Source organism: Anabas testudineus, chromosome 2, assembly GCF_900324465.2.
Source record: "Anabas testudineus chromosome 2, fAnaTes1.2, whole genome shotgun sequence".
Lineage (NCBI taxonomy): Eukaryota > Metazoa > Chordata > Actinopteri > Anabantiformes > Anabantidae > Anabas > Anabas testudineus.
In genome coordinates this window covers 15220235-15237599 of record NC_046611.1, presented here as the reverse complement: position 1 = coordinate 15237599, position 17365 = coordinate 15220235, and the positions used below count along the sequence as shown (strand labels likewise).

At 39.8% G+C, this 17365-nt stretch overlaps 2 protein-coding genes across 4 annotated transcripts in view; both read left to right on the top strand.

Annotated features, from left to right (window-relative positions):
• LOC113163505 overlaps positions 1-17365 on the top strand; it is a 1294879-nt gene that overhangs the window by 599572 nt on the left and 677942 nt on the right. The window lies entirely within an intron of this gene.
• LOC113163500 (NACHT, LRR and PYD domains-containing protein 12-like) overlaps positions 1-17365 on the top strand; it is a 664684-nt gene that overhangs the window by 93627 nt on the left and 553692 nt on the right. Inside the window, exons 6-7 of one of the 3 annotated variants that reach the window (XM_026362201.2) lie at positions 6256-6432; positions 9374-9932. In XM_026362201.2, the coding sequence (XP_026217986.1) occupies positions 6256-6432; positions 9374-9386 (190 nt within the window). In that variant the 3' untranslated portion in view covers positions 9387-9932. Of the gene's footprint in view, positions 1-2438; positions 2669-6255; positions 6433-9373; positions 9933-17365 lie in introns of those variants that run through there. The other 2 variants (XM_033326718.1, XM_026362199.1) reach the window with 2 other exon arrangements.

The following is a 17365-nucleotide window of genomic DNA, read 5'->3' as shown; positions in this document are numbered from 1 at the left end:
TGACCTCGTCTACATAGGATGTAGTCCACCTGCGTACTCCTACCTCCACTTCTGTATGTCACTCTGTGTTCCTCTCTCTTCCGGAAGTAAGTGTTGACTACAGCCATTTCCATCCTCTTAGCAAAGTCCACCACCATCTGTCCTTCCAGATTCCTTTCCTTCACACCAAACCTGCCCATCACCTCCTCATCACCTCTGTTGCCCTCACCAACATGCCCATTAAAATCTGCTCCAACAACTACTCTCTCTCCTCTGGGGATACTCTCTACGACCTCATCAAACTCACTCCAGAATCTCTCCTTCTCTTCTAACTCACAGCCAACCTGTGGCGCATACCCACTGACTACATTCACCATCACCCCTTCAATTTCTAGCTTTATGCTCATCACCCTGTCCGAGACTCTTTTTACCTCTAGGACATTGTTCACAAACTCCCCCTTCAGGATCACTCCTACCCCGTTTCTCTTCCTATCCACACCATGGTAGAACAGTTTGTATCCTCCTCCAATACTACGTGCCTTGCTGCCCTTCCACCTTGTCTCCTGCACACACAGAACATCTACCTTCCTTCTCTCCATCATGTCTGCCAGCTCTCTGCCTTTCCCTGTCATTGTGCCAACGTTAAGAGTCCCTATTCTCAGATCTATGTCCCTGCCTTTTCCCTTCTCTCTCTGTCCACGAACCCTTCTGCCTCCCCTCTTTCTTCGACCAACAGTAGTCAAATTTCCACCGGCACCCTGTAGGTTAACAGCATCGGTGGCGGTCGTTGTTAACCCGGGCCTCGACCGATCGGGTATGAAAGTGTTGTGGATGATTCGCATAGTTATTTTGGCAAATTTTTACGCCGGATGCCCTTCCTGACTCAACCCTCTCTATTTATCCGGGCTTGGGACCGGCACAGAAGTCACTGGCTTGCAACCCCTGTGGCTAGATTAAATATAACATAGAACTAAGTCCTGAATAAAAGTTCTTTGGTCACCAGAGTTTCACTTTGAGAAAATGAGCTAATGTTCTGCTACTGTCATCGACTATATAAATTATAATCACATAGCTAGCTCACTTAGCCTTCAATTAACCTCTGCACTATTGGTCCAGGACGCAAAGACAGTGATTAGGGAAGTGGTTGTTGTTTTGTTTCCACAGTCTGTTGCTGCATTTTTCATTCATGCTAGTTGTACCACCACTGGTAGACCAGTTTGTCATTCAGTTTTTGTTTTTCCACTTTGACTGTGATGACTTATATCAGGCTTACAAGCTGAGAAATAGAAAACATAGTTCTAAATCTACGGGAGACCTATTCTACCTTCCATCCCAGACTATTATTGAGCTATTTCATCCACCTTTAGATATTCTATGTTCTCACTGATGTTATTTTGTATTTGTGTTGGTATAGATGTTTTCTGTTGTGATTCTTTTCTTATTGTCTGAACTCAGAACAGCTGTAACAAGGAAAAACAATTTCCCTCTGGGATTAATAGATTTTTTTAAATATTTGATCAGAACAATTACAGTTAAATCATTACAGATATGCCCCTCTGAACTCTGGACTTTAGTTACCCGTTTCTGTGAGTTGTTTGCCTGCCCCGAGCAGTTATTTTCTTTTGTACTTTGGTTTCTTGTTGTCGTTCAGGTAGTTTTACGTTGTTACTTTGTTTTTGTATTTAGCCTGTTTATGTAGTGTCCGTTGACACCCCCCTTAGTTCCCCGTTTTGTGCGTTTTTCTATGACTAAATCCAGTTTTCGTTCATCCCTACCCGTTCGTCCCTTTCCTTTAACTGTGACAGAGACTAAAGGGAGTAACTACTCAAAACAAACAACTGAAGAGGCTGCAGTGAAAACCTAGAAAAGCATTACAAAAAAAGGAATGCAAATCGTTGGTGATGTCAATAACTTAGATGGACTTATTGCATGCAAAGGATTTAAAACTAAATATTAAGTCTTATTCACTATAATTCTTTTAATTTTACATTTTACAAGACTTTTGCTTAAATAAAAAATGTGTGGGTTCAAACAAAAGGTGCTATCTTCTAAATTGTTTATCAGATCCAAAGGTAAACAAAATAAAAGCGGAAATGTTATATAGTCTACAGCAAAAATAAAGGAACTGACCTCACCTTCCCAACACTTTTGTAGGGGTCGGTGTGTATGAATAAATGTTTTCTTCTTACACATGAACTATAAACATGAATTATGTGGTCATGTAACTTTTTTAACTAACTGCTCACAGATCGTGATCATAGACAATGTTATCATCTATTATAATAGAGAGCTGTGAGGTTTTTTAAACATCATGGTCATAAGCTCCATTCAGTTACAAGGTAGGGGAGGTGATCTGGACCTTGATTCATGAGTTAAAAAAACACCAGGCCATTAAGACAAATCTAGGGAGAGAGCTGCATGTGAGTTGTTTTCAGCTCCACTACTGTTCATGTTTACAGAAAAAGGAGGAGTCATGATTTAATGGAGGAGCAGCTGTCCTGGTGTGCTTTGTGTGAGAACGTCCTGAAGGATCCAGTCTCTACCAGCTGTGGACACTGGTTCTGCAGACAGTGCATCACCTCATACTGGGAGTCTGGTTCATCAGGAGACTCCTCCTGTCCCCAGTGTGGAAAAAGATCCAGAACCAGACCTGGACTGCAGAGAGTCAGTCAGACCAACACTGAACAAAGTAAGACTGAACATCTGTCTGCTGATGTAATCATTTCTGAAGTCAGAGAGATTTGTTACAGTATGTTACTAAGCACTGACATAGAAAATGATTAAAAATACCAACAGTGGCTGGATAGTGTAGTGGTAAGATCACCTCCCTCCGTGCTCAAGACTGGGGTCCCTGCTGTGGTCTACCTGTAATAGGGGTCCTTAGGCAAGACCTCCTTATGCTTACCCTGTCTTTGCCTTATACCTCACTTGTGAGTCACTTTGGATAAAACTGTCTGATAAATGACTAAATGTAAATAACATGGAGTGAATGTTTTGTTATATTTAGTGTTTTTGTTGTATCTGATGAAAATAATACATCAGATTATCTTTTTCAGTCTCACATATTTTCTTGTCTTTCAGCAGATGTTGGTCTGCAGCAGGTTTTAGATGAACATAAGATCAGTCTGAGGAGGAGATGTGAATGTGTGACTGAAGGAAGTGATGAAACAGGAAGTGGAACCCTCCTCAACAGGATCTACACTGAGCTCTACATCACAGAGGGACAGAGTGAAGAGGTTAATACCCAACATGAGGTGAGACAGCTGGAGACAGGTTCCAAGATGAAGACCCTCCATGACACTGCAATCAAGGTCCACGACATCTTTAAAGCCTTACCTGACCAACAGACACACATCAGAGTGGTTCTGACGAACGGTGTCGCTGGTGTTGGAAAAACCTTCTCAGTGCAGAAGTTCACTCTGGACTGGGCAGAGGACTTGGAAAACCAAGATGTCAGTCTGCTGGTTCTGCTTTCATTCAGGGAGCTGAACCTGATCAAAGATGAGCAGTACAGTCTTCTCACCCTGCTCCATGTTTTCCATCCAACATTACAGAAGGTCACAGCAGAGGAGCTGGCTGTCTGTAAACCTTTGTTCATCTTTGACGGCCTGGATGAAAGCAGACTTTCACTGGATTTCAACAACAGGGAGGTTGTGTCTGATGTCACACAGGAGTCATCAGTCAACGTGCTGCTGACAAACCTCATCAAGGGGAATCTGCTTCCCTTAGCTCTGGTCTGGATAACTTCCCGACCTGCAGCAGCCAATCAGATCCCTCCTACATGTGTTGACAGGGTAACAGAAGTACGAGGCTTCACTGACGTCCAGAAGGAGGAGTACTTCAGGAGGAGATTCAGTGATGAAGAGCTGTCCAGCAGAATCATCTCGCACATCAAGACATCCAGGAGCCTCCACATCATGTGTCACATCCCAGTCTTCTGCTGGATCACTGCTACAGTTCTGGAGCACATGTTGACTACAGAGCAGAGAGGAGAGCTGCCCAAGACCCTGACTGACATGTACTCACACTTCCTGCTGGTTCAGACAAAGAGGAAGAAGAACAAGTATGATGAGGGACATGAGAAGAGTCCACAGGAGCTGACAGAGGCTGACAGAGAAGTTCTCCTGAAGCTGGGGAGGCTGGCGTTTGAACATCTGGAGAAAGGAAACATCATGTTCTACCAAGAAGACCTGGAGCAGTGTGGTGTTGATGTCACAGAGGCCTTGGTGTACTCAGGAGTTTGTACAGAGATCTTCAAAAGAGAGAGTGTGATCTTCCAGAAAACAGTCTACTGCTTTGTTCATCTGAGCATTCAGGAGTTTCTGGCTGCAGTCTACATGTTCCACTGTTACAACAACAATAAAAGAAAGGTACTGGAGGAGTTCCTGGGAAAAAGAAACATTTCCTCTTCTCTGGATGACTTCTTAAACTTAACCATGGAAAAATCCCTCAAAAGTAAAAATGGTCACCTGGACCTGTTTGTTCGCTTCCTTCATGGCCTCTCTCTGGAGTCCAACCAGAGACTTTTAGGAAGTCTGCTGGGTCAGACAGAGAACAGTCCAGAAATCATCCAGAGAGTCATCAACAAGCTGAAGAACAAGAACAAGAGCAAGATGAAAATCTCTCCTGACAGAAGCATCAACATCTTTCAATGTTTGATGGAGATAAACAACCACTCAGTTCATCAGGAGATCCAAGAGTTCCTGAAGTCGGAGAACAGATCAGACAAGTACCTCTCTGTAATCCACTGTTCAGCTCTGGCCTACATGCTGCAGATGTCAGAGGAGGTTCTAGATGAGTTGGACCTGAAGAAGTTCAACACATCAACAGAGGGACGACTGAGACTGATTCCAGCTGTGAGGAACTGCAGAAAGGCTCGGTGAGTCCAGATCTGATAATTATTTCTTCTACTGTTAACCAGGAATTTAACAGTGTAGTTTCTAGATATCACTTGTTTCATGACCACTACATGCAACATTAAAGAGAGTTCAGTCTGTGTCCTTTAGATTAAAACATTAAATTCTGTCTTTGGTTGATGGAGGTTTAACACAAATTCAGCAGAAACAACTTCTGGTCTTAAGTTTCTGCTTAAGTTTAAGTTTACTGGACTAAATCGGCTTTTGTTTCAAAATAAAGGCCCTATAACATAAACAGAACAAACTGAAATAAAAAGACAAAGGTCAGCTGTACTGGACAGACAGAGAACAGTCATACAGTAAATATTCAATCTAATAGTAAACATTAACCTTAATCTTAATACAAATATAAAGTAAAAAAATGTCTTTACAAAACAAATCTAACTATCAAAGCAAATACATCAAGCAAACAAATCCTCAAATCCAATGAAATTAAATCTGATCTGTCTGACTCCCCTCCTGGACACACCCAGTTGTCCTCTTCGCCTTCCTGTGGGTATAAGAAGCTCTCTCAATAGGTGCCCAATTTTTTGGCCACGTGGAAAAACAGAAGAAACATTAAACAATTTAAATGGGCAAACAAACATTAAGACAGAATGTTAATTAAACTGTGTTCACTGAAATTACCAAACAAACTGTCAAAATAAAATGTGCTGTATGAAATAAAAGACTAAGTGTGGTCATTACTTGGTGATTGTTAACTATGCTAAAGGAAAATACTGAAAATATACTAACACTGTGACGGTTCAGCTGTGACAATCACATAGTTCACATCTGCAGCCACGTGTTGTTAATCCACTGAACTTTTTCAGTTCACATCAGTGTCTTTGTTGGGTGATTATTTTAATATTAATATATATTTACTATCAATGACTCAAACAACAACAGTTGAAACAGTGATTTGCATAAATGTACCAGTTAGATTTTTACTCTGTGTGTTGGAGAAATCAATGAATCTGAGTATTATCTGCAGTGTCATAACACCTATCAAAGCTCTTATGGCACCACAGGAAGTCCAGGACTCTATGCTATTATTTAAATTATCTAATATTCATTTGAGGGTATAGGTTTCCGTCTTGTAGAAAACACAGGTTGAGTTGCTGGTCCTTCCTGTGTCAGTGTCATCTTATAGCATAAAGATCAAAATATCTAAATATGTATTTAGGTCATTTAGAAGACACAATACAAATATTTCTTGTCTCTCTTCTCTCTATATGTTGCTCAAGGACATGTGGACTAGAGGCCAACTGGTCTGATCTACAGCTGCTCCTGTTAATCTGCTTTGTGATCAAAATCAATAAGAGTTATTTAAAGTTAAAACAGTTTTAAATACATTTTAATGGTGATATTGTCATCACAGACTTTCTGCCTCTGGACTCTCAGAGACTCACTGTGAAGTTGTGGCATCAGCTCTGAAGTCCGACCCCTCCTATCTGAGAGAACTGGACCTGAGTGAAAACTACAACCTGCAGGATTCAGCAGTGAAGCTACTGTGTGATGGACTGAAGAGTCCAAACTGTAGACTGGAGACTCTGAGGTCAGTGTTTCTCTCTTGGACATTGATTCTTTTAACATTTTAGCCTTTTGTCAGTGCAACTTACTCAGCAGCATGTTTCACTTTAAATTTATTATGATTTCTTGTGAAAACAAGTAACAGTGTATGATACATATGTATGATACTCAGATCTATGTAATTTTTTTCAGAAGACAATTGTATCATGATTTCTAATTGTCTTTTTACAAGTGGTCTGTGCAGGACAGAAGACTGGAAAAGCAGAGGAGTGAAAGTTTTACATTTATGTTTAGCAGATGCTTTTATCCAAAGCGACTTACAAGTTACAATGGTAGGCAGGGTGAGGGTGAGGAGGTCTTGCCTTAGGAGTTAGTTTTAAGGAACAGAGAGATACTTACATGTAGTGATACCTTGTTTTTAAAACTGAAGTCTGCACAAAGTCAGATTAAAACTGAACCTAAGACAAGGTGTCCTAAAGTCTCCTAAAGAAGTCTAAATCAGTTGCTTTCCACTGCATTTTAAATTTGCGGTTAGTGCTGTGAAAAAGGAGCTCTGATGTGTCTGTGTCTCTGAGTTTCTCTTGTCTCTGTCAGTACTGATACACAGACAGCAAAAAAAAATACAAAAGAAGAAACAGGGTCTTCTGTCATTATACAGTTATGTGGAACATGTCTCTGGCATAAGACATATCACACTGCTCATCTGCTGCAGATTCAAAGTAAATAGGTTTTTGATGTGCATTCAAACTTGTTTCCTTATTACCCAAAGAAATGGTTTAGAACTTTAAACACGTCCTCGAGGGCCACCATCCTGCTAGTTTTCCTATCTCTGCCCTCCTCACTGCTGATTACCTGGATCAGGCGTGTTCAGCCAATCAGAAGCTGGAAGTGCAGGGCTAGTTACAAACAAGCAGGACAGCGGCCCTTGAGTACAAAGATTGGACACCCCTGCTGTAGATCATGCTTAGTTAATGTCAGTAATTAATTCATAGAAACCATCAACATGTCTCTTAGACCACATCCCGACTAGACTGCTCAAATGTTTTACCTTTGATTAGCACGTCCATATTAGATCAGATCAATCTGTCTTTACTAACAGGCAACATACCAAAGGTTTTTAAAGTAGTTTCAAAGCAAATATGTGACCACCTGCGCAGCAATAACCTCTATGAAGTTTTCCATTCAGGATTTAGAGTACATCATAGTACAGAAACAGCACTGGTAAAGGTCACTAATGATCTTCTATTAGCATCAAACAATAGACTAGTCTCTATACTCATGTTGTTAGATCTTAGTGCTGCATTCAACACTAAAGATCACAACATTTTATTTCACAGACTGGAACATGTCAATGGGATTAAAGGAACAGCACTAGAGTGGTTTAAATCGTATCTATCAGATAGATTTCAGTTTGTACATGTTAATGATGAGTCTTCGATGCACAGAAAAGTCAGCTACGAAGTTCCACAGGGATCTGTGCTTGGACTGATTCTTTTCACTCTATATATGTCCCCTTCAGGCAATATTATTAGGAAACACTTTTTCGATTAATACTGTGCTCAATCTCAGAGTTACAGTGGCAAGAAAAACTTTGTGAACCTTTTGAAATTTCATGGTTTTCTGCATTAATTTGTCATAAAATGTGCTCCAATCTACATCTAAGTCACAACAATAGAAAAACACAGTCTGCTTAAAATAATACTGCACAAACATTATATGTTTTCATGTTTTTATTGAACATAACATGTAAACATTCACAATGCGGGGTGAAAAAAGTATGTGAACCTTTGGACTTAACAACTGGTTGACCCTTCTTTGGCAGAACAGACCTGCACAATGATTTGGAGTAATTTTGGACCACACCTCTTCACAAAGCTGTTTCAGTGTAGCAATATTCTTGGGATGTCTGGTGTGAATAACTCTTTAAGGTCATGCCACAGCATTTCAATCCACCATGTTTTACAGTGGGGGTGAGGTTTTGATGTTGGTGTGCTGTGCCTTTTTTTCTCCACACATAGTGTTGTGTGTTTTGTTTTGTTTTTTCTTCAAACAACTCAATTTTAGTTTCATCTGTCCACAGAATACTTTGCCAGTAGTGCTGTGGAACATCCAGGTGCTCTTTGCAAAATTCAACTGTGCTACAATGTCACCCATCTAATATATTCTTGTTTGATGTTTTCCTAATTGTAGATGTGTCAACAAAAATGTTAGCATGTGCCATAGATTTCTGTAAGTCTTTAGCTGACACTCTAGGATTCTTCTTTACCTCACTCAGCATTCTGCGCTATGCTCTTGCAGTCATCTTTATAGGACAACCACGCCTAGAGTTTATAGACAGTCTGTCTTACTGTGGACACATGAACATCATGGAGATACTTTTGTAACCCTTTCCATTTACATGTTATGTTCCATACAAACATGAAAACATATTATGTTTGTGTACTATTATTTTAAGCAGACTGTGTTTTTCTATTGTTGTGAGTTATATGAAGATCAGAGCACATTTTATGACAAATTAATGCAGAAAACCATGAAATTCCCAAAGGTTCACAAAGTTTTTCTTCCACTGTATCTTTGTCTAGGTTATCTCTTTTACATATTAAATAAATGAAATCTCTATAACTGCCTTCTTCCAATTGAAGGATATAGATAAATTAAGACCATCATGTCTCAATGTGATGCTGAAAAATTTGCCTGCATTTGTTATTCAAACTTCTTTCCTGAAACTTTAAACAGTCATTTATGATGATGATTAATTGTTTTATGTATATCTTTTATTCTTTATTCAGATTGAAAGAATGCAGGTTGACAGAGATCAGCTGTGATTCTCTGGCCTCAGCTCTGAAGTCCAACCCCTCCAATCTGAGAGAACTGGACCTGAGTAGAAACTACAAGCTCCAGGATTCAGCAGTGAAGCTGCTGTGTGTTTTTCTGGAGAGTCCACAATGTAGACTGGAGACTCTGAGGTCAGTTCACTGACTGTTACTATTGTAGAACTTATATCTTTAATCCACAACTGAACCAACACTGTAATAAATTAATTCAATTTTTCAGTTTTAGTTAATTTCAGTGAGTTTGTTCACGGAAATTTAACCTTAAGAACTCAAACATTCAAATTTCTCAATAATGTTTCTAAATAAACTGTAGAAAATGTTTGGTGTTAGTTGAAATTAGGATTTAGATTAAATATGACTGATACAAACATCTCATTGTGGAATCTGACAGACTGATGTCTTAAAATAAATGTGTTTTGAGAATTGTATTTTTTCCTAGAGTTGAATTTACTTGTTAAATGTGTTGAAAAGGTTTAAAGAACCAAACTGTTGGTTTTACAAGTTTCAGTCCATCAACTGTAAATTATATGTATTTGACATTTCTACTGAACATTTTCCAAAGTTTTCATGAAATCATCTGTAATTTGGGATTAAAACAGTTTTTGTTCAGTTTAATCTGTGTTTAGTTTTGTGTTTCCTGATCTGATCTGCAGAATCCAGACCAGGACCAAGCTAGACCTTTTTACTGGATCAGTTGTGGTTATTTAAAGTTTGATTCATTTCAGTGATGAGTAAAAGTATTGTAGTAAGTTTTTAGTTTGTCATATGTGATTTGATATTTATCTTCTAGTTCCAGATGTGACTGAGGTCAGCAGCATGTTATGAATCAGTGTTGACATGAGTAGTTGTATGAATGTTGTGGTGACATTTGGATGATGTCTGTAGAAGGCTGACATTATGATGATCCACAATAACAGAGAGACAAAGTCACTCTACTCATTTTAGAGGAAACATCATTGATTAGGACATATCTGATTGATTATTAATGATTTGATCTACATGGTTTATTCTTTATTCAGGTTGAACAACTGCAGTTTGTCAGAAATCAGCTGTGATTCTCTGGTCTCAGCTCTGAAGTCCAACTCCTCCCATCTGACAGAACTGGACCTGAGTGACAACGACAAGCTGCAGGATTCATCAGTGAAGCTGCTGTGTGGTTTTCTGGAGAGTCCACAATGTAGACTGGAGACTCTGAGGTCAGTTCACTGACTGTTACTATTGTAGAACGTATATCTTTAATCCACAACTGAACCAACACTGTAATAAATAAATTCAATTTTTCAGTTTTAGTTAATTTCAGTGAGTTTGTTCACTGAAATTAAACCTTCAGAACTCAAACATTCAAATTTCTCATTAATGTTTCTAAATAAACTGTAGAAAATGTTTGTGTTAGTTGAAATTAAGATTTAGTTTCTTCTTCTTCTTCTTCTTCTTTCGGCTTTTCCCATCAGGGGTCGCCACAGCGAATCATCCTTCTCCACCTAACTCCATCATGAACATCTTCTACCCTAACACTAGCCAACCTCATGTCCTCTGTTATAACATCCATGTATCTCCTCTTTGGTCGTCCTCTTGTCCTCCTGCCTGGCAGCTCCATCTCCAACATCCTTCTACCAATATACTCACTATCCCTCCTCTGAACATGTCCGAACCATCTCAGTCTGGCCTCTCTGACTTTGTCGCTAACACAGGCAACGTGCGCCGTCCTTCTGATGTACTCGTTCCTTATTCTGTCTAACCTGGTCACTCCTAAGGAGAACCTCAACATCTTCATCTCTGCTACCTCCATCTCAGCCTCTTGTCTCTTTCTCACTGCTACCGTCTCTAACCCATAGAGCAGAGCTGGTCTCACCACTGTCTTGTACACCTTTCCTTTGAGTCTTGCTGACACTCTTCTGTCACACAACACTCCTGACACTTTCCTCCACCCGCTCCAACCTGCCTGCACTCGCCTCTTCACCTCTTTTCCACACTCTCCATCACACTGAACTGTTGACCCCAAGTACTTAAACTCCTGTACCTTCTTCACCTCAGCCCCCTGTAACCTAACGCTTCTACCTTGATCCCTCTCGTTCAGACACATGTATTCTGTCTTACTACGACTGACCTTCATGCCTCTTCTTTCCAGAGCAAACCTCCACCTCTCCAACTGTTCCTCTACCTGCTCTCTACTCTCACTGCAAATCACAATATCATCCGCAAACATCATTGTCCAGGGAGATTCCTGTCTGACCTCATCTGTCAGCCTGTCCATCAGCATAGCAAACAAGAAGGGACTCAAAGCTGATCCTTGGTGTAGTCCCACCTCCACCTTGAACTCCTCTGTCTGACCTACAGCACATCTCACCACCGTCATACTTCTCTCATACATGTCCTGAACTACTCTGACGTACTTCTCTGCCACTCCCGACGACCTCATACAGAACCACAGCTCCTCCCTCGGCACCCTGTCATACGCCTTCTCTAAATCCACAAAGACACAATGCAGCTCCTTCTGACCATCTCTGTACTTTTCCATCAACATTCTCAAAGCAAAAATGGCATCAGTGGTGCTCTTACGGGGCATGAAACCATACTGCTGCTCACAAATCTCCACCTTCTTCCTAAGCCTGGCTTCCACTACTCTTTCCCACAGCTTCATTGTGTGGCTCATCAACTTTATTCCTCTATAGTTGCTGCAGTTCTGCGTGTCACCCTTGTTCTTAAAGATCGGAACCAGAACACTTCTCCTCCATTCCTCAGGCATCTTCTCACTTTCTAGAATCCTATTGAACAAACTGGTTAAAAACTCCACTGCTGTCTCTCCTAAGCACTTCCACACCTCCACAGGTACGTCATCAGGACCAACAGCCTTTCCACTCTTCATCCTTTCAGAGCCTTCCTAACCTCATCCTTTCCAATCTCTTCTATTTCCTGCTCCACAACATCCACATCTTCCTCCCTTCTTTCCCTGTCATTTTCCTCGTTCATCAGCTCCTCAAAATACTCCTTCCATCTTTTCTGCACACTCTCCTGGGTTGTTAGTACCTTTCCATCTCTGTCCTTAATCACCCTTACCTGTTGCACATCCTTCCCATCTCTATCTCCCTGTCTGGCTAGCCTGTACAAGTCCTTCTCTCCTTCCTTTGTGTCTAACCTGTCATACAGCTCATCGTAAGCTTTCTGTTTGGCCTTTGCCACCTCCCTCTTCACTCTACGCTGCGCTTCCTTGTACTCCTGTCTACTTTCCTCAGTCCTTTCTACATCCCACTTCCTTCTAGCCAACCTCTTCCTCTTGACACATTCCTGTACTTCCTCATTCCACCACCAAGTGTCTTTACCTTCTTTCCTCCTTCCAGATGACACACCTAGCACCTTCCTACCTGTTTCCCTGATAACCTCTGCTGTAGTTTCCCAGTCATCTGGAAGCTCATCCTGACCACCAAGAACCTGTCTCAACGTCTGTCTGAATTCCTCACAAGTTTCTTCATTCTTTAACTTCCACCACTTGGTCTTCTTTTCTGTCTTCCCTCTCTTCTTCTTCCTGACCTCCAGAGTCATCTTACACACCACCATGCGGTGCTGTCTGGCTATACTCTCTCCTACCACCACTTTGCAGTCACTAACCTCTCTCAAATGACCTCGTCTACATAGGATGTAGTCCACCTGCGTACTCCTACCTCCACTTCTGTATGTCACTCTATGTTCCTCTCGCTTCTGGAAGTAAGTGTTGACTACAGCCATTTCCATCCTCTTAGCAAAGTCCACCACCATCTGTCCTTCCAGATTCCTTTCCTTCACACCAAACCTGCCCATCACCTCCTCATCACCTCTGTTGCCCTCACCAACATGCCCATTGAAGTCTGCTCCAACAACAACTCTCTCTCCTCTGGGGATACTCTCTATGACCTCATCAAACTCACTCCAGAATCTCTCCTTCTCTTCTAACTCACAGCCAACCTGTGGCGCATACCCACTGACTACATTCATCATCACCCCTTCAATTTCTAGCTTTATGCTCATCACCCTGTCTGAGACTCTTTTCACCTCTAGAACATTGTTCACAAACTCCCCCTTCAGGATCACTCCTACCCCGTTTCTCTTCCTATCCACACCATGGTAGAACAGTTTGTATCCTCCTCCAATACTACGTGCCTTGCTGCCCTTCCACCTTGTCTCCTGCACACACAGTACATCTACCTTCCTTCTCTCCATCATGTCTGCCAGCTCTCTGCCTTTCCCTGTCATCGTGCCAACGTTAAGAGTCCCTATTCTCAAACCTATGCTCCTGCCTTTTCCCTTCTCTCTCTGACCACGAACCCTTCTGCCTCCCCTCTTTCTTCGACCAACAGTAGTCAAATTTCCACCGACACCCTGTAGGTTAACAGCATCGGTGGCGGTCGTTGTTAACCCGGGCCTCGACCGATCGGGTATGAAAGTGTTGTGGATGATTCGCATGGTTATTTTGGCAATTTTTACGCCGGATGCCCTTCCTAACGCAACCCTCTCTATTTATCCGGGCTTGGGACCGGCACAAAAGTCACTGGCTTGCAACCCCTGTGGCTAGATTTAAGATTTAGTTTGAATCAGTTAAAATATAATTGATAAAAACGTTTCATTGGGGAATATAACAGACTGATGTATTAAAAGAAGTGTGTTTGGAAAATAGTATTTTTTCCTAGAGTTGAATTTACTTGTTAAATGTGTTGAAAAGGTTTAAAGAACCAAACTGTTGATTTTACAAGTTTCAGTCCATTAACTGTAAATTATATTTATTTGACATTTCTGCTGAACATTTTCCAATGTTTTCTTGGAATCATCTGTAATTTGGGATTGAAACAGTTTTTGTTCAGTTTAATCTGTGTTTAGTTTTGTGTTTCCTGATCTGATCTGCAGGATCCAGGCCAGGACCAAGCTAGACCTTTTTACTGAATCAGTTGTGGTTATTTAAAGTTTGATCCATTTCAGTGTTGAATAAAAGTATTGTAGTAAGGTTTTAGTCTGTCATATGTGATTTGATATTTATCTTCTAATTCCAGATGTGACTGAGGTCAGCAGCATGTTATGAATCAGTGTCGACATGAATAGTTGTATGAATGTTGTGGTGACATCTGGATGATGTCTGTAGAAGGCTGACATTATGATGATCCACAATAACAGAGACAAAGTCACTCTACTCATTTTAAAGGAAACATCAATGATTAGGACATATCTGATTGATTATTAATGATTTGATCTACATGGTTTATTCTTTATTCAGGTTGAACAACTGCAGTTTGTCAGAGATCAGCTGTGATTCTCTGGTCTCAGCTCTGAAGTCCAACCCCTCCCATCTAAGAGAACTGGACCTGAACTTCAACGACAAGCTGCAGGATTCAGGAGTGAAGCTGCTGTGTGGTTTTCTGGAGAGTCCACAATGTAGACTGGAGACTCTGAGGTCAGTTCACTGACTGTTACTATTGTAGAACTTATATCTTTAATCCACAACTGAACCAACACTGTAATAAATGTATTCAATTGTTCAGTTTCAGTTCATTTCAGTGAGTTAACATGAATAATGTTTGTTCACTGAAATTAAACCTTCAGAACTCAAACATTCAAATTTCTCACTAATTTATCTAAATAAACTGTAGAAAATGTTTGGTGTTAGTTGAAATTGAGTTTTAGATTGAATCAGTTGAAATATAGTTGATAAAAACGTTTCATTGGGGAATATAACAGACTGATGTCTTAAAACAAGTGTGTTTGGAAAATAGTATTTTTTCCCAGAGTTGAATTTACTTGTTAAATGTGTTGAAAAGGTTTAAAGAACCAAACTGTTGGTTTTACAAGTTTCAGTCCATCAACTGTAAATTATATTTATTTGACATTTCTGCTGAACATTTTCCAAAGTTTTCTTGAAATCATCTGTAATTTGGGATTGAAACAGTTTTTGTTCAGTTTAATCTGTGTTTAGTTTTGTGTTTCCTGATCTGATCTGCAGAATCCAGACCAGGACCAAGCTAGACCTTTTTACTGGATCAGTTGTGGTTATTTAAAGTTTGATTCATTTCAGTGATGAGTAAAAGTATTGTAGTAAGTTTTTAGTTTGTCATATGTGATTTGATATTTATCTTCTAGTTCCAGATGTGACTGAGGTCAGCAGCATGTTATGAATCAGTGTTGACATGAGTAGTTGTATGAATGTTGTGGTGACATTTGGATGATGTCTGTAGAAGGCTGACATTATGATGATCCACAATAACAGAGAGACAAAGTCACCCTACTTATTTTAGAGGAAACATCATTGATATCTGATTGATTATTAATGATTTGATCTACATGGTTTATTCTTTATTCAGGTTGAACAACTGCAGTTTGTCAGAGATCAGCTGTGATTCTCTGGTCTCAGCTCTGAAGTCCAACCCCTCCCATCTGACAGAACTGAACCTGAACTTCAACGACAAGCTGCAGGATTCAGCAGTGAAGCTGCTGTGTGGTTTTCTGGAGAGTCCACAATGTAGACTGGAGACTCTGAGGTCAGTTCACTGACTGTTACTATTGTAGAACTTATATCTTTAATCCACAACTGAACCAACACTGTAATAAATTAATTCGATTCTTCAGTTTCAGTTCATTTCAGTAAGTTGTCATGAATAATGTTTGTTTACTGAAATTAAACCTTCAGAACTCAAACACTCAAATTTCTCACTTTTTTTTTTTAAATAAATTGTAGAAAATGTTTGTGTTAGTTGAAATTAAGATTTAGTTTGAATCAGTTAAAATATAATTGATAAAAATATATCATTGTTTAATATCACAGACTAATCTTTTAAAACAAGTGTGTTTGGAAAAAGTATTTTTTTATAGAGTTGAATTTACTTAATACTTAGTTAAATGTGTTGAAAAGGTTTAAAGAACCAAACCTTTGGTTTTACAAGTTTCAGACCATCAACTGTAAATTATATTTATTTGACATTTGATTTATTTGACATTTCTGCTGAACATTTTCCAATGTTTTCATGAAATCATCTGTAATTTGGGATTATTAATGATTTGATCTACATGGTTTATTCTGTATTTAGATTGGAGGACTGCAGTTTGTCAGAGATCAGCTGTGATTCTCTGGTCTCAGCTCTGAAGTCCAACCCCTCCCATCTGACAGAACTGGACCTGGGCTGGAACAACAAGCTGCAGGATTCAGGAGTGAAGCTGCTGTGTGGTTTTCTGGAGAGTCCACAATGTAGACTGAAGACTCTGAGGTCAGTTCACTGACTATTACTATTGTAGAAATATATATTCCTTAATCCACAACTGAACCAACAGTGTAATAAATTAATTAAATTCTTCAGTTTCAGTTCATTTCAGTGAGTTGTCATGAATAATGTTTGTTCACTGAAATTAAACCCTCAGAACTCAAACACTCAAATTTCTTACTAATGTTTCTAAATAAATTGTAGAAAATGTTTGGTGAATCAGAATCAACTTCAGAAGCCTTTATTGTCATTGTACAGAATACAACGAAATTCTAGCAGCCTTGGAGTGGTGGTGCTATAAATCTAAATCTAAGTATGTACAAGTATACAAATAAAAAATAAAGTTATAAAAATAGAATAAAATAGAATAGATTATGGTTGCTTTTACACCTTAATTCGTTTGCTTTGGTCCGAATCAGTTGATGACTTTGTAACTTTGTAGCACTTTCTCCTCGGTTCTGTTTCGTTTCACACCGAGAAAAATCCAAACGAACCAAAACACGTCGCTTCAAACTACGCGAGAACCTCCTCACCACTTATTGGTCTGCTGCGGGAAATAAAAACTAAACACAGGAAGAAGGAGAAGGGTTGTGGACTATTGTACGTTTGTGTGACAGGAGAGAGATTATTTTTAACTATAAATGTTAATGCAGATTGGTCATCCCGTTGATTATTGTTTATTAATTCAATTCAATTCAATTTTATTTGTAGAGCGCTTTTTACAATTGACATTGTCACAAAGCAGCTTTACACAACCAAAGAACAGTACATGAACAGTGAATGTGTGTGAATCATGATAATCAGATTGTCCCTGATGAGCAAGCCGAGGGCGACGGTGGCAAGAAAAACTCCCTGAGAAGAAACAGGAAGAGGAACCAGACTCAACAGGGAACCCATCCTCATATGGGTG